The sequence below is a fragment of the Microcaecilia unicolor genome, chromosome 11, assembly GCF_901765095.1.
Source record: "Microcaecilia unicolor chromosome 11, aMicUni1.1, whole genome shotgun sequence".
NCBI lineage: Eukaryota > Metazoa > Chordata > Amphibia > Gymnophiona > Siphonopidae > Microcaecilia > Microcaecilia unicolor.
The window spans coordinates 207,340,545-207,365,187 of NC_044041.1; the positions used below are offsets into that span (position 1 = coordinate 207,340,545).

Consider the following 24,643-nt stretch of genomic DNA (forward strand, 5'->3'; position numbering starts at 1 on the left):
GAGTGCTGCAGTCTCTTGCTCCTGGAATCTCCTCATTCTGCAGTTCCTCCGGTGACCGCGGGGGGTCTCCGAGTGCTGCAGTCTCTTGCTCCTGGAATCTCCTTATGCTGCAGTTCCTCAGGTGACCGCGGGGGGTCTCCGAGTGCTGCAATTCTCTCGTTGCGGGATGTGCTGCAGTTCCTCCTGGGACCGTCTGGGGCTTCCAGGCGCTGTAGTTTATCCGCTCTGTTGTCGCGCTCCAGGGGCGCTCTAGCCGCGTCTCGCTGGGGGGGCGGGGCGTGTCTCTGGGCAGGGCTCGGTCGTCCCTGCGCCGGTGGCAGGGAAGGAGGGAGGCGGAAGCAGGAGAGAAGGGATTTGGGCTTAACCATGGCCGGATACATCCCGGGGCAGCTCCCGGCCACTCGTAGTCAGGAGAAGGAGTTCGTTCAGGCCTACGAGGACGTCTTGGAGCGCTACAAAGGTAGAGGGGGAGGGGCTGGATAATGTCCCAGGATTGGGAGGGGCAGCAGGCCAACAGCCCCCCCTTCCCAGAGCCACTTTTATGTATCCTACATGTTCTTGGCTGGGGTTGGGTAACTATTTCTCTTCTTGTTTGGGGGTATTATAATGGCTCCCCCCCCCCCCCCCCGCAGTGCCTGTGGTCCTCCCATCCACCCCCCTCCCATCCTCAGTGTCTGGGGTTATGGTCTACCCATCTCCCTCCCCCCCCTGCACACACATGTCTGGGGATCTGGTCTTCCTTTCTATCCCCCCCTACAGTGTCTGGGGATGTGGTCTTCCCATCCCCCCCCCAATCTTCAGTGTCTGGGGTTATGGGCTTACCATCTCCCTCCCCCCCTGCACACACATGTCTGGGGGTCTGGTCTTTCTATCCCCCCCCCTACAGTGTCTGGGGATGTGGTCTTCCCATCCCCCCCCCCCCCCCAATCTTCAGTGTCTGGGGTTATGGGCTTACCATCTACCCGCAGTGCCTGTGGTCTTTCTATCCATCCCCCCATTCGCACACTGCCTGGAGATGTGGTCTTCCCATCAAATCCCCCCCCCCCCCCACCTGCACTGTCTAGGGATGTGGTCACCCTGCCCCCCCACACAGTGTCTGGGGATGTGGTCTTCTCATCAACACCCCCCACCTACGCTGGGGACGTGGGCTCCCTGTCCACCCCCCCCCCCCGCAGGGTCCATGGATGTGGTTTTTCCATCCTCCCCCCCCCCCACAGTGTCTGCAGATGTGGTCCCCCCCCCAACAGTGTCTGTGAATGCGGTTTTCGTATGCCCCCCTCCTCTTCCAGTATTTGGAGATGTGGGTTTGTAGTGCTCAAACATTGAGGCACCAGGGGCTGAGTGGCTGTGTTTTTGCTGCTTAGACTCTGTGCAGAGACGCCTGTTCTCTCTCTGGAAGTTGTAACTTGATTTTCCAGTTGGCTGTTTCATAGAGGCAGGGCAGTGGTGTTCTAACAAATAGTGAAGCTTTTGTGGGGGCAGCATAGCCCCAAATAAGTGTCATTTGCTAGGAGGAGTTCTGTGACTCTTAGATTGGCATTAGGACTTAATTAAATCTAATGGAAGCTGACAGTAGAAGCAGCTCCTGAATGCTTCCAGTGCCCTTTTCTCTCTCCTCTATAAATAATTAAGTTTTTCTGTGCAGTGTAAACTTTCTGTTAACTCTTTGTGGACAGTACTCAGTGCTCACTATGAACATTGCTTTGTACCTCTCTTCAAATATTTTTGATGAAGTCTGTAATCATCAAATAAAATAAAATAAAATGTTGGACCAACTGGCAGTAGATAGTCTAATTCAGCACCAATGTTTTCTCTTCTTACCTGTAGAGCTCCCTACTTTGCCTAAGAGAGCAGAAAACTGTAAAAGACTGGACTGGCTATAATAGCTTATCAGAATAATGATTTTTGTTCTAAATGGAAATTCATGGGAGAGATGGTGACTTGGGGGTTCTCATTTTCACTTTGCAAGTTCACTTTGCCTGGAATTATCTTTACCATATTTTTGTAAATGAATGTGTGTTCCCCCTTGAAATACTCAGGGTAATCTGTGGAAAGATGTATGGAATATGACTTCCCAGTGGAGGTGGTGAGACAAAGACCGTATCTGAATTCAAGAAAGCATAGGACGAGCACAGCGGATCTCAGAGGGAGAAGAGGGGATTGTAGAGCCAACAAGGTGGCAGATTAGATAGACCAGTACTTTTCAAACTTTATTAGGCGTGACTCCATTTTACTGGGCAAACAAGCCCGTGACCTCAGCCTTACCCTCCTTCCTGTGCCGCTGGTCTAGACCCACATTGAATGCTGATTGTGGTGCTGCCATAGTTCCCTGCATGGGCCATTGTCACAAAATCCCTAATTGGGAGCACATGTGGGATTGTGACCCATGGTTTGGGAAGTGTTCAGATAAGCTGCAAAGTCTTTATCTGCTGTCATGCTCTGTTTGCAGAAGTTGTTGGACCTATGATAATTGTAAAGTACTCTTGAATCCAGTTACATATGAATGTAAGCTGCGCTTATAAGAATGGTAAGAAGTTTGTGTGGTGAATATAAGAACATAAAAATAGCCATTCAGGGTCAGACCAATGGTCCATCTAGCCCAGTATCCTGCTTCTAACAATGGCTAATTCAGGTCACAAGTACCTGGCAGAAACCTAATTAGCAGCAACATTCCACGCTACCAATCCCAGGGCAAGCAGTGGCTTCCCCCATGTCTATCTCAATAGCAGGCTATGGACTTTTCCTCCAGGAACTTGTCCAAACCTTTTTTTAAACCCGGATACTCTAACCATTGATGGCAACAAGTTCCAGAGCTTATCTATTCTTTGAGTGAAAAAATATTTCCTCCTGTTTGTTTTAAAAGTATTACCATGTAACTTCCTTGAGTGTTCCCTAGTCTTTGTACTTTTTTGAAAGAGTAAAAAAATTGATTTACGTTTACCCATTTTACATCACTCAGGATTTTGTAGACCTTTATCATATCCCCCCCCCCTCAGCCATCTCTTTTCCAAGCTGAAGAGTCTGAACCTCTTAACTTTTCCTTGTATGACAGGATTTCTATCTGCTGAATCATTTTGTTCGCCCTTCTTTGAACCTTTTCTAAATCTGCTGTAAATTTTTTGTTTTTTTTTCTTTTAAGATACGGTGACCAGAATTACTCACAATATTCAAGATATAGTCGCACCATGGAGTTATACAGAGACATTATAATATTCTTTGTCTTATATTCTATCCCTTTCCTAATAATTCCTAGCATTCTGTTTGGTTGGTTTTTGTTGTCCGTCACCATACACTGCATATTGTCCAGGATGGCACCTAGATCTTTTCTTGGGTGCTGACTCCTAGGATGGAACCTGTTAATTATGATTTGGGTTATTCTTCCCAATGGGCATCACTTTGCATTTGTCCGCATTAAATCTCATCTGCCATTTGGATGCCCAGGTCTTCCGGTTTCCTAAGGTCTTTCTGCAGTTTTTCGCAATCCGCATATATTTTAACAACTTTGAATAGTTTTGTTTCATAGGCAAATTTAATCACATCACTTCTCGTTCCCATTTCCAGATCATTAATAAATACATTAAATAGCACCTGTTCCAGTATAGATTCCTGGGGCACTCCACTATTCACCCTCCCCCATTGAGAGAATTGGCCATTTAACCCTACATTCTGTTTTATATCCATCAGCCAATTCCTAATCCGCAACAGAACCTTGCCTCCTATCCCATGGGTTTTTAATTTTCTCAGGAGTCTGTCATAAGGGACGTTGTCAAATGCTTTCCGAAAATCTAGATACACTACATCAACCGGCTCACCTTTTATCATTTATTCACGCATTCAAAGAAATGAAGGAAATTGGTGAGGGAAAACTTCCCTTGGCTGAATCCATGTTGACTCTATCCAATTAAATCATGTTTGTCTATGTGTTCAGTGATTTTATTTTTTACTAGTAAAAAAGGCCCGTTTCTGTTTGAAAGGAAACGGGCGCTAGCAAGGTTTTCCTCTGAGTGTGTATGTTTGCGAGAGTGTGTGTGAGAGAGGCTTCTGTTCCTGCTGCTGTGCATTCCCAGTGAGCTGATTCGCTGCGCCCTGTATCGTGGCTCCGCCCCTCTCCCTTCTACTGGCCAATCTGGTGTGGGTTGTGTGACGTCACTATTATCTACTGCACAAGGGACACCACCTCCAGCGGAAACAATTGTTCCAGGCAGACTCAGAATGTTGGAGGTGAGAATTATTATATAGGATAATAGTTTCCACTATTTTACCCGGCACTGACATCAGGCTTACCGGTCTGTAATTTCCAGGATCACTCTTAATCCCTTTTTAAAAATTGACGTTACATTGGCCACTCTCCATTCTTCAGGTAGTATGAACGATTTTAATGACAGGTTACAGATCATTAACAGCAGATCAGCAATTTCATATTTGAGTTCTTTCAGTACCCTGGGGTGTATGCCATCCAGTCCAGGTGATTTACTACTCTTTAATTTGTTGATGTGGCGCAGTACATCTTCCAGGTCACCGAGATTTCTTTCAGTTCCTGTGCATCATCACCCTTCAACACCATCTCTGGTACAGGTAGATCTCTTACATCTATTTTTCAGTAAAGACCGAGGCAAATAATTACTTCAGCCTCTCTGCTATGACTTTGTCCTTCTTGAGTGCCCCTTTTACACTTTGATGATCTAATGGTCCCACACATTCTCTCACAGGCTTTCTGCTTCTGATATACTTGAAAAAGTTATCACTGAGTTTGCCTCTGAGGCAAGTTTCTTTTTGTATTCTCTTTTGGTCTTTATCAACACTTTGCATCTATCTTGCCAGTGCTTAGGTTTTTTGTTTTCTTCATTCGGATCTTTTTATTCCGTGTTCTGAAAGATGTTCTTTTGGCCTCTTTCACATCTCTCTTTAACCGTATTGGCTGTCATTTGCTCTTCTTTCCACTTGTATTAATATGTGAAATACATCCGGTCTTTGCTTCCAAAATGGTATTTTTTAACAACGTCCATGCCTGATTTAGAGGCATATTTTCAAAGCACTTAGCCTTCCAAAGTTCCATAGGTTTCTATGGAACTTTGGAAGGCTAAGTGCTTTGAAAATATGCCTCTCTGTCTTAACTTGTGCAGCTGAGCCTTTCACCTTTTTTTTTTTTTAACCATTTTCCTCATTTTATCATTGTTACCCTTTTGAATTTAAATGCTGGTACTGTAGATTTCATTAGTGACTGTACTCCATTTAAGTCAAATTTGATTCTGTTATAATCACTGTTTCCCAGCGGTCCCAACACCGTTACCTCTCGTACTGTGCCTTGCATTCTACTAAGGACTAGGTAAAAATTAGCTCCTCCTCTTGTTGGTTCCTGAACCAGTTATTCCAAGAAGCGGTAATTTATTATGTCTAGGACTTTTACCTCCCTAGCGCTCCCTGATGTGACATTTAACCAGTCAATATTGGGCAATTGAAATCTCTCATCATACCTTTTGCCCAATTTTCCATCTTTCCTAATTTTTGTTAATGTATCTTCACCCGTCTGATTTTTCTGGCCTGGCGGACAGTAGTACAGTCCTACGTGTATATTCTTTCCCTTCACACATGCAAAATTTTTAATTTGTTTGACTTGATTCCCTCTTTAACATACAGCGCAATTCCCCCATAATTGCGATCTAAGTGAAGTGTGTAAAATGTTTGTCATCTTCTTTTTCATATCTGGCTGTTTCTTTATATAATTCTTTACCACTTGAATTCAGAAAAAAATCAGACATTACTCAGTTTTTAGAAGGTTGTTTAAGACTTTCCTATTTCGTAAATATGTTGCATTTGGAGCTAAATGAGATTATTGCTGTTGTTTTTTTTTCTTTTTTGGCATTTAGCAGTTTTAATTAATCTTATTGTTACCTGCCTTGAACTATGTTGATATCTGCAGGCTATAAGCTTTGTATAATGTAATGTAATAATTTATACCCTGGTAACAGTGTTCCTTTGATTGTCTTCCTTCCACCGGATCTCTGAGATACTTATTATATCTACCTCTTCATTCATTGCTATATACTCTAAAGGCCTCATTTTCAAAACTACTGTGTAACTTTGTAAGTGCTTTGAAAATACGCCTCTATCTCTCCTATCTTGTTTTTTAGGCTTCTAGCATTTTGTATATAGACATTTCAAATTGTGTTTTTACCTTGCGTCTACAAGCTGCTTAGAAGTTGAGAGGGATAATTTTCAACCTTTGCTCTGTTCTGCCCTCAAACCTTCCTGGCTTTCTTTCACCTTTGTTGAAACCTTTCTATTTGGGATTCCCTAAATGTTCTGTTATAATGTCCTCCAAGGATATCTCACTCTGAACCATGCGCTCCTGCAGCCTGGTTCCATCCCGGTTGAGGTGGAGCCCATCTTTTCAGAATAAGCTCTCCCCTTCCCCAGAATGTTGCCCAGTTCCTAATAAATCTAAATCCCCCCTCCCTGCGCTATGCACACATTGAGACTTCAGAGCTCTGCCTGCCTTTTGGGTCCTGCGCATGGAAACAGGGATCACTTCTGAAAATACTACCCTGGAGGTCCTGGATTTCAGCTTTCTACCCAAGACCCTAAATTTGACTTCTGGAACCTCCCTCTCACACTGTCCTATGCTGTTGGTACCCACATGTACCAAGAAGCCCTGCTCCTCCCCAGCACTGTCTAAAATCTTATCTAGGTGACGCGTGAGGTCTGCCACCTTTGCACCAGGTGAAGAAAGCTTTAGAGACATTGGGTCCATGAGTGAAAATCCAGTGGTAGCAGATTTTAAAGCTAATCCTTTGAATGACTGAAGTTCTTTGTCAGCAACAAGAGACAGTAAGGAATGGAGAAGGGGCCTAATGTTGAATGCAGTGGGTTGGGATCCTGGGGAACCAGGTTCAATTCCCTCTGCAGCTCCGTGTGACCCTGGCAAGTCACTTAGCCTTCCATTGCCCCAGGTACAATATATAACTTAGATTACAAAGTACTTGTAATGGAAATTGTAAACCGCATAGTTGCCTAGGGGATCACTTGCAGTGTATCAAGTGCTGAAAATAAATAAAGAGACACTTGAGAAATCGGCCCATGTGGTGCAGGGGATATGTTTCTGAGTACCCAAAGACTTCTGCCCATTTAGCTCTTCTTTCCGGGGTTGCGGAAGTGAGGAACGTCTTCTAGGCATGTCGTCCCTTCCACCCTCATTTTATCTGTCACTCTGTCGGCTGCAGTGCAGTGAGTCACTTGACTGAGAGATCCATCTTCCGTTTGCTTTGGCTGTGGGTCTATTGGATGAGTGAGATCCACCCAACCTGGCTTCTGCTGCTTCTACAGGCAGGTGAGGAGAGGCCGGGGTGGGACTCTAAGTCTTTGACCTCATTCTCTTGTTTCTTCTTGTCTTGTTTTGCACTGCCCTGGGCTGGCACCGCACTCAGGATTCAGGTGTCTTGTTGCTTTTGGCCTGCGGCTGTTTCTCTGAACAGATATTACATTGCTGGCTTCCCCAATACTGGCAGAGACTTGGGAACTATTTCACCTTTTCTAATCCCAGATTTATCTCCCTCTCTCTTATTCGGTCTCTCCTGCTGCCCTCCTTTCAGTGGTGAGGTCAGGGTAATCATCTTCCAAGCTATAGGACACGGTGTTGTGTTAGCAAGTTATTGAGTGCATTTTCCACTGTAGAAGTTAGGGATCTGTGTGTGTGTGTGTGTGTGGGGGGATATTGTGTATACTATCGTTCAGATTCATAACCAGGAGCAATATTGGAAGAGGGGGCAGACATCAGGAGAGCTGCTAGTCTTTGGGTGGGTGGGTGGATGGAGACAGAGAGAGAAGAGGAGAGGTATTGACTAGGGATATTGAGGGAAGGGGGCGACCTAAGGAATGATTGCAGTGAGGAGAGGGTGTGGCTTGGGATGCTGTAGGGCACTGGTTCTCAACCCAGTCCTCGGGACACATGTAGCCAGTCAGATTTGCATACAACAGAAGTAGGTTTTCAGAATACCTACAGTAATAAATACTATCTCATGCATATTTGGATTGGACACTGTCGGAAACAGGATTTTGGTCTTGATGGACCTTCGGTCTGTCCCAGTATGGCAGTGCTTATGTACTTATGAAAACCTGACTGGCTAGGTTGTGTCCTGATGACTTGGTTCAGAGCCCCTGCTGTAGGGTAATATGAGTGCAGGGGTTCAGGGTGCAGTAGTGTGAGGAAGTGAGTGAGAGCTCTTAAACAGGGCTTCAGTACTTCCCCCCCTAATGCACTGTGAAGTGAAATAATAATTCACATTAGCCTCTTTGATTTCACATCGGGAAGTAATTAATCTTTGAGGTTTTTAAAAACTTCTGCCCTGTTAGCATAAAACTGAGCCCTGCAGATGATGCTTGTAATCCTAAAGTTGTTCAGACAGTGATGTGAGAGTGTGAATCCAGTATGAGCAATTGGAGAGGCCTCAGAGGAAGATCCCTTCTCTATGGGGCAGTTGTTCATTGCTAGTTTGCATTTTCTGTGAGTACAGAAGGTTCCACGCTGCCTAGCAGGATTTCTGGTTTTATTTTGTGAATGGGTATTTGTTATGTGCTATTAGAGAAGGCACTTCGGGAGCAGGACATGACTGCACCTGTATGTGATCTGAACACACCCATCCCTCAGCAGACTAGAGCTACCTGTCCTGTCCCCACCTCTGGCTTTGCTTGTATAATACAAGCTGCATTTGAATGTCTGGCTTTGGAACCTAGGGAGGCTCCTCTGATTGTATGAGCTGTTTTTCACTTGTTTTCTGTCCTAGAAACACAAGCTACGGCCACTGTTCATTCACACTGTGTGGATGTTGGTGTGCGACTGCACAGGGCAGGGACGAAAGCATGTCACTCTGTCTTTGTGAGACAGCGTGGGGAAGGACAAGCATGTGTGGTGGATGTAGCTGCACCAGGCAGGGCAGATCTGTTGTCAGTCCGTGTGTGAAAGCACAGGGAACCACATACTGTCTGTGTGACAGTCTTGTCTCGTAGCTTAAAGTAGGAATTGGCCTGTTTTTAAAAAAATATTTATGGCATTTATACCCCGCTCTTTCCGCTCAATAGCAGGTTCAGTGTGGCTTACAATGTATGGATACAATGTATGGGTACAAGTATCACATAGCACAATGTATGGGTACAAAGTATCATAAAGGTAATACAATGTAAGGGTAAACAGTATCACAAAGATAATGCAGTTGTATAAGGAAGGACAAGAGGAAGAGATGTTGGGGGAGGGTTGAGGCATGTTTAATGTTAATTAGGGTCGCAAATTAAGTTGGGTCGTTTGGATAGGCTTGTTTGAAGAGATATGTTTTCAGCAGCTTTCGGAAGCATAGATGTTCGTTTGTTGTTCGGATGAATCTTGGAATGGCGTTCCAAAGTTGGCTGCCTATAACGGAGAAGTTGGATGCGTAGTAGGTTTTGTATTTGAGACCTTTGCAATTAGGCAGGTGAAGGTTGAGATATGTTCGAGAAGATTTGGACCTGTTCCTGGCTGGAAGGTCGATTAGATTGGTCATGTAGCTTGGAGATTCTCCGTGGAGGATCTTGTGGATCAGTTTGTGGACTTTGAAGTTTATTCGTTCCTTGATGGGTAGCCAGTGGAGTTTTTTCCGGAGAGGTGTTGCACTTTTGAACCGTGATTTACATTGGTTTTTCATTATCCTTAGCCTATGTTATGTCATATAAAGGATTTGTATCCTGCTAAATCTCTAATCAATTGGGTTAAAGTGGGTAACAATATCAACAACTCTATAATCTTAAATGAAATAACGTATAAACATTAACAATCGGCACACACAAACTTGGTAAAAATGTGTGTTTTCAGCTTTTTTCTAAATTCCGTATGTCAAAATTAGATGACTGTTCAAAGGTAAAGAATTCCAGATACTACATAGTAAACGATGGCAGATAAAGATCTTAACGGTCCATCCAGTCTGCCCAGCCGTCACACTTATTATCAATTCATGATTAAACCAACAATGAATGGTCATTTCTGGGACATAGACTGTAGAAGTCCACCCAGTACTGTCCTTTAGTCCCAACTACTGGAGTTGTCATTGAAGGCCACTCCGTTTTGTCATTTGCTCCGGCACGGTCCTCACGCTTCAGCTACTGAAGTTGCTGTCGAAGCCCTCTCCAGCCCTTCCGAAACCAGATTCTGTATATTTATTTATTTAGTAGGATTTATTTACTGACTTTTTGAAGGAATTCATTCAAGGCGGTATACAGCACGAATAAGTCAAACATAAGCAATAGACAATTACAGCAATAAAAATATTTAAACAATACAAAGTATGACTTAGTATGCTACATTACAATGTCAGCACAATACAGAATAAAACATTTTAATAGACAGCATAGGATGGGACACAGATTGTACAAGTCAGCCCTGCATTGGCCTTAGTTCTTCGTATCCAGAGTCTCCATCTAAGCACCACTCGACATGTCAATATGCATCCAACCATTACATTTTTTTTAAAATACTAGTCATTTTCTAATTGGAGATCCTTTGTGCTCATCCTACACCTTTTTGAATTCTGTCACTGTTTTTGTCTCTACCACATCACTCAAGAGGGCATAGACCACCCTCTCCGTTAAAAAGAATTTCCTGACATTAGTCCTACGTCTACTACCCTGCAACCTCAAGTCATGTCTTCTAGTTTTACTGTTTCCCCTTCTCTGGAAAAGATTTGTTTGTATGTTAATACTTCTCAAGTATTTAAATGTCTGCATCATATTTCCATTGTCCATTCTTTCATCTAGGGTGTACATATTCAGGTCTTCCAGTCTCTTCTCGTATGTCTTTTGTTGCAAGCCCCATGCCATTTTTGTCACCTTCCACTGGACCACCTTAGCAAGGTGTGGCATCCAAAACTGAACAATAGTACTCAAGGTGGGGCCTCACCAGTGACTTGTACAGGGGCATCAACACCTCCTCCTGATTCTGCCTCTCTATGCATCCTAGCATCCTTCTGTTTACGGCCACCACCTTGTCACACTGTTTTCTCGCTTTAAGGTTCTTGGACACTGTCACCCCAAAGTCCCTCTCCCTGTCTGTTCATATCAGTCTGTCACCTCCTAGGATGTACGGTTCGTTTGAATTTCTATTCCCCAAATTCATCACTCTGCACTTCTTTGCATTAAATTTTAACTGCCAAACAGACCATTCTAACTGTTGCAGATCCTTTTTTCATGTTTTCTGCTCTCTCCGGGATGTCTACTGCGTTACGTCATCCGCAGAAAAAGTAAACCTTACCTTCAGCAATGTCACTCACAAATATACTGAACAGAATCAGCCCCAGTACCAATCCTTAAGGCACTCCAATCTTCCTTCCTCTGAGTGAATTCCATTAATCACCACCCTCTGGGGTCTGTCTGTCAACCAGTTTCTAATACACTTTGAATCCTAACTTAAGCCTGTCAAGTTTATTCAAGAACTTCCTATGAGGAATTGTGTCAAAGGTTTTGCTGAAATCCAAGTAGATTACAGCACATGTCTTGATCCAGTTCTCTTGTCACTCAGTCAAAGAATTTAATCATATTTGTTTGGCATGATTTACCTTTGGTAAAACCACGTTGCCTTGGATCTTGTAACCCATTGGATTTCAAGAAATTCACTATCCTTTCCTCCACCAATGCTTCAGTTACTTTTCCAATAACCGAAGTGAGGCTTACCGGCCTGTAGTTTCCAGCTTCTTCTCTATCACTACTTTTGTGACGAGGGACCACACCTGCTCTTTTCCAATCCAGTGGAACCCTCTCTTGTCTTCAAGGATTTGTTAAAAAATCTTTAAGAGGACTTGCCAGAACCTCTCTGAATCCTCAATATCCAGGGATGGATCCTGTCTGGTCCCATGGCTTTGTCCACCTTCAATTCTTCAAGTTGTTCATAAACACTTTATTCCGTGAGCGGTGCAATATCCACTCCAATCGTGGTCCTTCTCCAGGATTTTCTTCTGTGAACACATAATAGAAGTATTTGTTTAGCGTGTTCGCTTTGTTCTCATCACTCTCCACATAGCAGTCCACAGCATTTTTCAGTCTCTCGCAGGGGCGTAGCCACGGGTGGGCCTGGATGGACCTAGGCCCAGCCACTTTTGCTCTAGGCCCGCCCAGCCTCTTCTGCCCGCTCTCCCCGTCCGCGTGGTCTGCTCACTTTTACTGCCCTGAAGCGCCGTTCTCCCTCCAGCACCAGCGATTCTCATAGCCAGCCTTCTGCCAGTGTGCGTCGTCTGAGCCTCTTCTCAGGCACGTCCCACCTTTGAGGAAAACAGGAAGTTGCAGAGTAGGCGGGACGCGCCTGAGAAGAGGCTCCGACGATGTGCGCTGGCAGAAGGCTGGCTATGGGAATCGCCGGTGCTGGAGGGAGAACGGCGCTTCAGGTCAGTAAAAATGACCAGAACTGACCATGTGCAGGGGGCTGCCGCGGGAGGGGGTAGCTGGTGGAGAGTTAATGCGGCAGCGGTGGGCAGATGGAGAGGACCTGCGTCGGCAGCGGGGGGGGGGGGGGGTAGCGGGTGGAGAGGAAATGCGAGGCCCAGTCCACCTCCAGGCCCATCTAAAAATTAAAATCTGGCTACGCTACTGGTCTCACGATTCCATTTGTGGCCTTCTTCATTTGACTAATATACCTGAAAAAATTCTTGTCTTCTCTCCCAACTTTTCCAGCCATTTGTTCTTCCACTTGTGCTTTTGCTACACGTATATCTCTCTTGGCTTGTTTTTCATCTGGTATTCTTTTCTGTTGCCCCCTACAAAATTCTTTCACTGCATTAGAGCTTTGTGATGCTGAAGGAAAAAAGAACTGAGGTGGAACCAGAACCAATGGAGGTGGCTCAAGAAGACACCCCCCTCCCAAGGCTTTGATAAGCTCAAACCAGAAAATTGTTGCTGCTAGGGGATTCCGTTATCGGAGGCATTAACTTTGGAACGTGGTTCAAGGGGCCCAGAAAAGTAAAATGCCTTCCAGGATGGTCAGCTACCAGGAATACCAGGAAAATGCTGACTATAATCGGAGAAGAGACTAAGGATTGTAATGCACTTGAGGACAAATGGCTTAGCCAGCAATACCCCACTTGTAGTACCGACAGCTTTCCGGGAGCTGGAGAAGGGGTTAAAACCATTGGTACCGACTGTAGCTTTTTCTGAAGTTCTTCAAAAAGTGAGAGGGAAAACTACAAAATACTGAACTTCAATAGGTGGCTCAAAGCCTGGTGTCACCAAGAAGATTTTAGGTACATAGGAGGATGGGGCAGTACATGGAGATATAAATGGCACCAAAACCAAAAGATCTTTCATGGGCAGATTTAAACTTCACTCCCTTCATTGATGGAAAAGGCAAAATTAAACCAATTCTGCCTTCTAAAAGCTGAAATATGAAAGAAAAACCCTTGGGTTTAAAAAACAAACAAAGCTTAAATAAAATACAGAACTCAAAAGGAAGCCAATGAAGACTCGCAAACGTGAGTTACGTGATCAAATCTTGCTTAAATGTCAGTCTAGGAGCAGTGTTTTGAATCGGACATAGCTTCCTGTTAAGCTTTACTGAAGCACCAGAATAGAAAGAATTACAGTAATCGATCTGAGATAGAATGGTAGATTGAACTAATATGCTGGAAAAGATCAGAACAAATTAAACATAATTGTTTCAATGTATAGAAGGATCTTTTGATGATGACATTAACCAGAGGAATGTAATATATCAGCTTTATACGTGTACGAATAATCAATAGAAATAAAATAAAACAGAGAAAAGAAAATAAGATGATACCTTTTTTATTGGACTAACTTAATACATTTTTTGATTAGCCTTCTTTGTCAGATCAGAAATAAGCAAATTTTGATAAGTAGCATATATAAGTGAAACATCAAAGTATTTCAGTGACAGTCTGAAAGGATGCGGGAGGGGTGGGTTAGGTGAGAAACAGGGAGGGCTGAGAGGATGAGGGAAGTGTACGAATAGACTGCAGTCTGCTTTGCACCTCTTTGCCTTGCTCAAGCACCCTCCCTGCCTTGGCTAGTGTTGATCCTTTGTGTACTATGCAGAAGGAATGGATCCTCCTCAGGAGCTTAGTCGAGATCGGGTGGCGGGGCTGGTGATTGGGAGGCGGGGATAGTGCTGGGAAGACTTATACGGTCTGTGCCAGAGCTGGTGGTGGGAGGCGGGGCTGGTGGTTGGGAGGCGGGGATAGTGCTGGGCAGACTTATACGGTCTGTGCCAGAGCTGGTGGTTGGGAAGCGGGGCTGGTGGTTGGGAGGCGAGGATAGTGCAGGGCAGACTTGTATGGTCTGTGCCAGAGCCAGTGGTGGGAGGTGGGGATAGTGCTGGGCAGACTTATACGGTCTGTGCCAGAGCCGGTGGTTGGGAGGCAGGGCTGGTGGTTGGGAGGCGAGGATAGTGCTGGGCAGACTTATACGGTCTGTGTCAGAGCCGGTGGTTGAGAGGCGGGGATAGTGCTGGGCAGACTTATACGGTCTGTGCCAGAGCCGGTGATGGGAGGCGGGGCTGGTGGTTGGGAGGCGGGGATAGTGCTGGGCAGACTTATATGGTCTGTGCCAGAGCCGGTGGTTGGGAGGTGGAGCCGGTGGTTGGGAGGCGGGGATAGTGCTGGGCAGACTTATACGGTCTGTGCCCTGAAGAGCACAGGTACAAATCAAAGTAGGGTATACACAAAAAGTAGCACATATGAGTTATCTTGTTGGGCGGACTGGATGGACTGTGCAGGTCTTTTTCTGCCGTCATCTACTATGTTACTATGAATGTTACTATGTTACTGTAGCAGTTTGATGTCCTTTCTTTTACCTTCATCAATGAATGTTTAAAAAAGAAAAATAAGTTTCTTAATTTTATAGAAAATGATGCAACAACTCGCTGGCTATGTCATTTTTTGAAAATAGTGGCTTCTGTTGTGAGATAATCTTTCTCACCTTAATTTACCTGTATGTAATATGTAAACAACTTTGGTTTAAACCACAGAAAGGCAGTATATCCATAATCAAATAAAAATAAATTCAGCCTCTTCCACTTCGTTTGTCACCAGCGCAGACATCAGTTCCTGTAAAATTGCTTCAGCTTGATCAAATATCTGTTCTTGTAATTTATTTACTTCCAGAAATCATAGGAAACCGTCTCCTCTTCAAAGGTTAATTTGTTTCATCCTCTCTTTCCAGTGAAAAATGTTGAGCCTGCCTTCACAAACTCTTGTTCCGTTCAGCAATCCCTTTGGCATTTTCAATCTTGAAACTCGGGTTCCCCAACTAGTACTGAGGTCAGGTGCTACAAACTTTTATCTGCATAGCATTTGACATCAACCAAAATTGATTTCCTCAACTGGGATCCAGTTTTGCCAGAAATTGACTTCTTCAGGAGGATCTAAGAAAACAAGCAAACATCGCTAAATCAAAAAACAAAAACAAAAAAAAATTCAACATATTTTATGAACTGTCCAAAATTGTTTTCATAATAAACAAGTAACCACATAAACCTCGTTGATAACGGATACATAGAGATTGCAGACTTTTCCACAGGAACTACAAAGAGAATATTAACAGTTTTAAAATGCTTTAGTGACATTTGCTATTGAGTAAGGATATGATTTACCCAGCTTTTTAGGTTTTTTAAGTCTATATCTATTGCTGAGGTATATAATTTAAACATTTTCTGTGTGATCTCCTGATTTTAATACTTTTTTTTTGCTTAATTTTGCTGTCATAAAGCCCCAACATTGGATGATTTGGTTTGAAGTCATCTTAATTTTTCCAAAGAACGTTGAAGCAGCAGCTTTGTTACTTCTCAGGACTGATCTGTTGGTGTGTAGCTCCTTCGTCAGTTGCTGTAAATCCCAACTTGTTTAATACAGAAACTGTCTGACAGCCAGAGGGAATTTGAAATCATTTTGACAATCTCTAATTATGAGCGCTCTTGAGGAAGATGCTGGATGGAGAAAGAGGGGGCAGGAGAAATGGCCCCAGCCATCTGTATCCTGTGAGAGTCCCATCTTCAGATCCCCAGCCACCCCCACATTGATGTTTTATTTATTGGAATTTATTAACCTCCCTTTTGAAGACGTTGCACTGGCATTGAGTGTGGGGGGACCTTTAGAGCTGGTGGTGTGTACTTTTGGAACGAGTAAAAAATCGATTTACTTCTACTTATTCTACACCACTCGGGATTTTGTAGATCTGAATCATGTCTCCCATCATCCATCTCTTCCAAACTGAAGAGCCCTAACCTCTTTAGCCTTTTATCATTTTGGTCACTCTTCTTTGAACCTTTTCTAATTCCGCTATATTTTTTGCAGATATGGTGACCAGAACTGAACGCAGTACTCAAAAGTGAGGTCACACCACGGAGCGATACAGAAGCATTATAGTATTTTTGGTCTTATTCACCATCCCTTTCCTAATAATTCCTAGCATCCTATTTGCTTTTTTGGCCGCCACCGCACATTGAGCTGAAGATGTCAGTGTATTATGTACAGCGACACCTAGATCTTTTTCCTGGTTGCTGACCCCCCAAGGTGGACCCTAGCATTAGGTAACTATGATCCGGATTATTCTTTCCAATGTGCATCACTTTGCATTTGTCCACATTAAATTTCATCTTCCATTTGGATGCCTAGTCTTCCGATTTTCTAAGGTCTTCCTGCATTATTTCATAGTCCGCACGTGTTTTAACAACCTTGAATAGTTTTGTGTCATCTGCAAATTTAATCACCTCACTCGTCATTCCAGTTTCCATATCATCTATAAATATGTTAAATAGCACCGGTCCAGTTCAGATCCCTGTGGCACACCACTGTTCACGCTCCTTCACTGAGAGAAATGGCCATTTAACCCTACCCTCTGTTTTCTGTCCATTAACCAATTCCTAATCCATAACAGAATATTGTCTCCTATATCATGACTCTTTAATTTTCTCAGCAGTTTCTCACGAGGAACTTTATGAAAAGCTTTCTCAAAATCTAGATACACTACATCAACATATGAGTGACCTCACCCTGACGGCACATGACCGGACTCTCTCTCCCAGAATCCATCACAAGGAGCTGCAGAGGGAGACAGAATTTAAGTCTGAGTCTGGGCTTCCCTGGGTCTCAGCGTGAGGCTGTAACCAGCTGAGGCTGCTTCTGATTTATAGGGGGTGATGGGGAGTTTAGCTTGATCTAGCCTGCTCTGTGACTGGGGAGTATTTTGGCAATGGTATTTTTATTTCTACAGTACTTGCTTATCTTTAATATTTCATTGTATTGTATACTCTTGTCAGCTTCTTTGAGTTCTTTGAAAAAATCGATATACAAATGGAAAATAATGCATTGAGATGATATATAAAAATTGAAGAAGGGGCAACGTATACGTAGAAAGGATGTACAAATGATATTTGAGGTGTCCAGGATTTTAGAATAAGATCTGCCGACACAGAGTCTATTGTAAAATACATTGAAGAAAGGATGTGTGTGGTGGGAACATCCATTTTAGAATCATTAGTACGTAAAGTATAAATGGATTAACACATGTTCACAAACATTTGTTATGAAATAGGAACATAAGTGTTTGTCAGCCATGTTAGAAACATAAACATTTTATTTGTTTGCAAAGCTGTCATGGAGCCTGGTATCCCTTGACAGTTTTGCTTTGGAGTGGAGGTGTGGATAGGGGGGAACATCAACCACTGGGGGATTTAGGAAGTGACCTCCCCTAATCTGTGCAGTCAGGTGCTGCTCAATAGCTGCACTTTTCTGAATCTTGGATGTCCTGGATGGCAGGAGTAAATCCTGACATTGATCTTTCTGGACGGATGCGCAGCCGTCATCTGAAGTGAGAATGGAACGTTTACTTTTCAGGCCCACCCACAACATGCCCAGACCATTCCCCCTTGCCAACATGCACTTTTAGAATTTGAGGCTTTGTAAAATAAGGTTTTAGACTTTTATGCAGTGTGAGCGTCTGAACGTTAAACCAAGCAGTGTAAGGTACCCAGCATAGAGCCAAACTGCCTTCGGGAGAAAGTGCAAGCTGTGTCGTCTCATTCAACCCTCAAGAATTCCTCAGCTAACCTAATTGCCAAGCTTTTCCTTTCCTTTCACTGCATCCACACCGCCCTTCCTGCCTGGGTGCCCTGGGTTTTTTTTTTGCAAGCATTACCTTCTCATTTTAACTCAAAGTAACAATGCATGAAAATAGTGCTATTAAACTAAAACTCAAAACAAGGATGTACAATGTTATATAGTTAAAAACAAAAAAAAAAAAGGCAAGAGAACAGTAAAATAAATGTAACTAGTGTAGCCCTTTTAAGGAACCAAAAGGGTGAAACAGTTCAAACTGCCCTCTCGAGCTGCGCTGAATGAAAAGTTAAAAATATAATATTTTTTCTAAACTTTGTGTAACTAGGTTCAGTGTGAAGGTCAGACGAGAGAGTTGCCTAATAATCTGGGACCGGCAAAAGGAAAAGGACCGTTGTGTGTCTGATGATAGAGACCAGCAGCGATGGCTTGTCTTTCATAATTGATGAGTTAGGCTGATGCTCTTTCAGTGTAGGCAGATGTCCTCTTGATAGCCCAGTAAGTCTGCATAAAGATTTTAAATGTGATACGCTAGGAGATATTCACAGTATCCACATTCTCTGGTTATTCTTGTGTCCATGGTTTATACTGATTGAAGAAGATGAGGTAAAGATTGAGGACTGTGTTAAAGTGATCACTTCCAGACAGGATTAGCCCCTGCATCCTGGTTCTAAGGTTGGGTCTCTAACATATGTTAAAGATGGATCTTGGAGCAACTGCTGTAATGTGGGGCTTTTATTGACAACTTTGAGTAAGAAATGACTCTTCAAGAGTTTCCAACTCACTGCACTGAGGATCCCTTTTGCCGTTGTCTTTTAAATTGAATTGGCTTCTGTCTTGGTCAGGGTCTGGTCAAGAATAGTGGAGATGATATGATGGCTTGGCCAATGGTCTTAAAGAATTTGGGTGTGCAACAACAGGTGGAGTTATTACAGTCCTGCCACTGGCTGCTCTCCTGTTGTATGCATCCCCAAGTCCTTTGCTGAGCGCAGTGTCCTACAGCAGCCCTGCCTCCTTCCTCCACTGGTTTCTTGTAAAGGAAACCTATGTTGAAAAACAGTGAAGGTACATAATAAAGGGAGACAAAACTGTGTTCCCAAGGAACATGTTCCTGGTTCATTTTGTAAGTTCGAGTAGTTTGTTAGAAAGCTGACTGTGTAGTTGTGCTATGCTGCTGTGTATCACACCTGTGCGTTTCTGCAGATCTGTGCATGCCCTTTCCTGTCTCAGGCTGTCTTCTAGCTTCTTAGACTCAATGTGGTGTTTCCCCTTTCTATCACTTCCACTGGGAGGGGTCAGTGGGAAGAGTTAATTTCTTTTAGATGAAGAAACAATGGGATACTGGGGAGCAGGACTGTCATCATCAAAATAGTTTATACCATCTTTATGGACAAGCCATTCAAAATGGAGGGGAAGGGACTTCTTCGTATCAGACACAAATGCAGAAACCCCCTGTTCCGTGGGACCTGAATATTATCCTTGCATCTGTGATGACGCTGCCATTTGAGCTCATGAAATCCTCATCTCAAGCATCTAACCTGGAAAATATTATTTCTGTTAGTGATATAGTAGAATTGGAAAAGGTGCAGCGAAGGGCGACTAAAATGATAGCGGGGATGGGACAACTTCCCTATGAAGAAAGACTAAGGAGGCTAGGGCTATACAGCTTGGAGAAGAGACGGCTGAGGGGAGACATGATAGAGGTATATAAAATAATGAGTGGAGTGGAACAGGTGGATGTGAAGCGTCTGTTCACGCTTTCCAAAAATACTAGGACTAGGGGGCATGCGATGAAACTACAGTGTAGTAAATTTAAAACAAATCGGAGAAATTTTTCTTCACCCAACGTGTAATTAAACTCTGGAATTCGTTGCCGGAGAACGTGGTTTAAAAAGGGGGTTAGACGGTTTCCTAAAGGACAAGTCCATAAACCACTACTAAATGGACTTGAGAAAAATCCACAATTCCAGGAATAACATGTATAGAATGTACGTTTGGGAAGCTTGCCAGGTGCCCTTGGCCTGGATTGGCCGCTGTCGTGGACAGGATGCTGGGCTCGATGGACCCTTGGTCTTTTCCCAGTATGGCATTACTTATGTACTTATCACCTCAGCTAGAAGCCTTAGTCACATATGAACCTTCAGAACAAGATAAGTCTACTTATTCATCCTAATTTTTTGCCAAAGATGAGTCGCATCTTTTCATCTGAATGAAGCAAGAGCACTGTCAACATTTTATCCTAAGTCAAACGAGCATCACCTTAAGAAGATACTCCACATCTAGACCTCAGACAGATTTTTTCAAACTACCTTAAAGGAGCAGAACCCATCAGATTCTGTGTAGCTGTTATCTGCTTCAACCCCAAGAAACTTGCAATTCCAGTGGCAAAGCGCACACTGTCTAAATCAGTGTTTCCCAAGTCCGGTCCTGGACTATCCCTTGCCAGTCAGGTTTTCAGGATATCCATAATGAATATGCATGGAGGAAATTTGCATATAAAGGAGGCAGTGTATGCAGATCAAGTTCATGCATATTCATTGTGGATATCCTGAAAACCTGACTGGCAATGGGTAGTCCTTAATGGATCAGAGCCAACATGGATTTAGCAGACAAAGTCTTGTCTTAGTAAGGAGGCAGTGTCTGTGGATTGATAACTGATAAGAATATAGAAAATAGGAGTAGGGGCTAACTGGGAGTATCGGGGTGATGTGGAAATGGGAACAAGTAAGGTGAGCAGATTTGCAGATGAGTCAGAATTATTCCAGGTTGATAAATGACGAGCAGATATGGAAGAATTGCAGGCAGTCTATGGGCCTGGGCATCTAATTGGCAGATGAAATTTAGTATGGACAAGAGTAAAATAATGCTTGTAGGGAATATTAATCCAAACTATTGGTATATGGTGCTGGTTTTCAGACTAGGAGTTGCCCTCCAGGATAAAGAGCTTGGCATTGTGGATAATTTTTTGCAAAGAACAAACCTTAAAGAAACTTCAGACCACTCAAAACACGGCTTATCTTCAGAAAAACGCGATTTGAAAGTGCAAAACCCCTTTGTGAAAAACTACACTGGCTCCCAATCAAAGAACGCATTGCTTTCAAAATCTGCACTCTGGTTCACAAAATTATCTACGATGAAGCTCCAGGATACATGACAGACTTGATCGACCTACCAACTAGAAACACATCCGAATGAACACGAACGTACCTAAATCTGCACTACCCAAGCTGCAAAGGACTCAAATACAAATCAACCTACTCGTCCAGTTTTTCCTACATAAGCACACAACTGTGGAACACATTACCAAAAGCCTTGAAAACTACGAACGACCACCAAAACTTCCGGAAAACACTAAAAACTAACCTGTTTTAAAAGCATACCCTACCGATCCAACATAAAAGCCTGATCTCTGCAACACAACAAAACTAAAGAACGTAATGGGCATAACACAAGTCTTCCGTTGTACGATTCCCTAGTGTGCTTGTGCCACATGAACTTGATCTTACCACAACATCACTTTGTATTTGTTTACACTGGAGTCTGTAACGCCTCTTCGGTACTATGTAAGGCACATTGAGCCTACAAATAAGTGGGAAAATGAGGGATATAAATGTAACAAATAAATAAATCTAGTCAGTATGTATTTATTTTAAATAAATTTATAACCCGCACTATCTACTGTTCTGGGGAGGGGGGGGGGGGTCCATTCACAATATCGAAATAATAGACAAAGACGCACACAGCATTGGTAATATATAATGATACTAAAATCAATACAAACCAAAATCAATTATCATTAAAAGCCTGTTGATAAAAAAAAAAGCTTTTAGGAGAGTGCTGGCATTGGAAGTGAATTTCACAACCATAAATATCTTCTCCCTGTATTCCTCCAATCTCACATGTCGAAATGATGGTATTTCAAGCATGTTCTGATTGTGTGACCTCAACACATGTGCAGGAGTATAATTTTTAAGAGCACTAGCAAGGTAAACAGGAGAATTTAAAAAAACCAACATCGTATTCTTAAAATTAATCTGCCAAACAATAAGCAGCCAATGTAATTGTTTCAGGATAGGAGAAATATGTGCATAGTGTGATGAAAAAAATATATAGAATGTTTTCTGTTATTGGGAAAGGAATGGAAACTCGAGAATATCATAATGTCTCTGTGTCGATCCAAGGTACAATCAAACCTTGAGTACAGTCTACATTTCTGGTGTTGTCATCTCTGATACATCAGAACTAGAAAATGTTCAGCGAAGGGTGAAAGCATTCCTGAACAGAAAGCCTAAAGTTGTTAGGGCACTTCAGCTTGGAGATACAGGTCCTATAAAACCACGAGTGGGGTGGGCTAGGTAAACAGGGAAGTGATTCTTTACTCTTTCATAGAGAAAACTAGGAAAGTACATACTCCAAATGGTTTTAAAAGTATTTTCCATTCAGTGCAATCAGAAGATGTGTAAAAGCAGTTAGCATAGCTGGATTTAAAAATGGTTTAGTCAAGTTCCTGGAGGAAAGGCCAGTAAGTTGTTAATAGCCAGGTAGACTTGGGAAAAGCCATTGCTTATCCCTGGCTATAGGTAAAAGGAATTGGTCTGTTTTTGAGATCTATTGGGTACTTTTGACCTGGATTTTGGCCCCTGTTAGAAAAAGGATGCTGAGCTAGATGGACCTTTGGTCTGTATGACGGTGCTTTATTGTTTGTTTTTTTTTGTATGGGTTGGCTGCTGTTGGATACAGGTTGCTAGGTTTGGTTGATTCTTTTGGTTTAATTTAATTAAACTTGTATTCCACGTGTCTTTTATACAATCCTGAGCAGATTAGATTCAAGGTTCAATTTATTTGACATACTGCAAAATTTCAAAAGACATCTAAGAAAATATTCATAAAATATCAGTAAATTAAGATACAAGCATCAAATATACCATCGTATAACATTGGCTTGAAATAAGAAATACCATACTGGGACAAACCATTTTTAATGTTCAGGTCTAATTGTATGTTGAGTGCAGCATTTTCTTATGTTAACCCTTCTCTGGGGCACCTCCACTCCATTTCTAACCTTTACATAAGTACATAAGCATCACCATGCTGGGACAGACCAAGGGTCCATCGAGCCCAGCACCCTGTCACCGACAGCGGCCAAAAGAACAAGCAATTTGTCCCGCCCATCCTAGAAATACTGTATTATTCCCAGGTCCATTCAATAACATTCTATGGCTTTATCCTCCAGGAAGTTGTCCTTTTTTGAAGTCCGCTAAGTTAATCGCCTTAACCACCTTTTCCGGCAGCGAATTCCAGAGTTTAACTACGCGTTGAGTGAAGAAAAATGTCCTCCGATTCGTTTTAAATTTACCACACTGCAGCTTCATCGCATGCCCCCTTGTCCTAGTTTTGTAGCGCTCTAGAAATGTTAAATAGTAGTAGTAGTATTTTTGGAAAGTATAAACAGACGCTCCACGTCGACCTGTTCCATTCCACTCATTATCTTTCCAGAACTATAGTAACTATTACAAAATGCTGCATCATAGCAGTGTGACCACATCACACCTTTCCTTCAAAAGCCGCACTGGCCACTAGTACTCACTTGGTTTGCTTTTCAAGGAAGTTAGGCTTCTAAGGTCCTTTCAAGGAGCATCTGCCAGCGAGCCTTCTCCATGCTCTGGATGCTCCCAGGAGGCAGGTGAAGGCCTGGCTGTTCTCTCATGTGAATAAATATATTTGGTGGTGTGGCGATGAATACTAATTCTAAATATTAAAGCTTCCACCTGATACAAAATTACAATGGTGTATGGGGAAAAGCCTCAAAGAGCTCCCAGATCCAATATCAATCCGTCGGAGCTAAAATAGACCGTCAGGTCTTCTCTTCATCATAGGCAAAAAAACCCCTTTTAGGTGGCCCTCGATGAATTTCTATAGGCAAAAACCCCTTATGAGCAGCCCTAAGTATATTTCTACTGGGTCTGCAGTAATTTATTCAACATTTTTTGTTTCTCTAGAATAAGAATTTTTTTAAGGAAAATAACATATTATGTTGTAATGCACTTAGCTTAATTGCTTGAGATTCAATGCTACTCCTGCTTCATGCTGTGTTGTTCCTTGTTGAATTACCCCGAGCCGACGTTGGCCAGCGTTTCGCTGCTTTTTCAAGGTCTCGGGTACTTACTGCGGGATACAAACACAAGAGTTAATGTATTGCAACTTAAACTATTAAACAAAAATTCTTACTATGAAACCAACAGCACAGTACTTGGAACTTATACCAGTTGAGTGATGTCTCTCTAGGTCAGACTAGCTACATTCGAAACGCCGTGCAACGAGTTCCAAGTACTGTGCTGTTGGTTTCATAGTAAGAATTTTTGTTTAATAGTTTAAGTTGAAATATACTTAGGGCTGCTCATAAGGGGTTTTTGCCTATAGAAATTCATCGAGGGCCACCTAAAAGGGTTTTTTTTTGCCTATGATGAAGAGAAGACCTGACGGTCTATTTTAGCTCCGACGGATTGGTATTGGATCTGGGAGCTCTTTGAGGCTTTTCCCCATACACCATTGTAATTTTGTATCAGGTG

The 24,643-nt window shown here is 42.9% G+C and overlaps 1 protein-coding gene across 1 annotated transcript in view; it reads left to right on the top strand.

The window, feature by feature from the left end:
- The first annotated feature begins 356 nt into the window (after positions 1-356).
- The window catches only part of MACF1 (microtubule actin crosslinking factor 1), a 303,837-nt gene continuing 279,550 nt past the window's right edge, over positions 357-24,643 (top strand). Inside the window, 1 exon segment of the mRNA XM_030220015.1 lies at positions 357-460. Within this exon segment, the coding sequence (XP_030075875.1) occupies positions 367-460 (94 nt within the window). The 5' untranslated portion in view covers positions 357-366.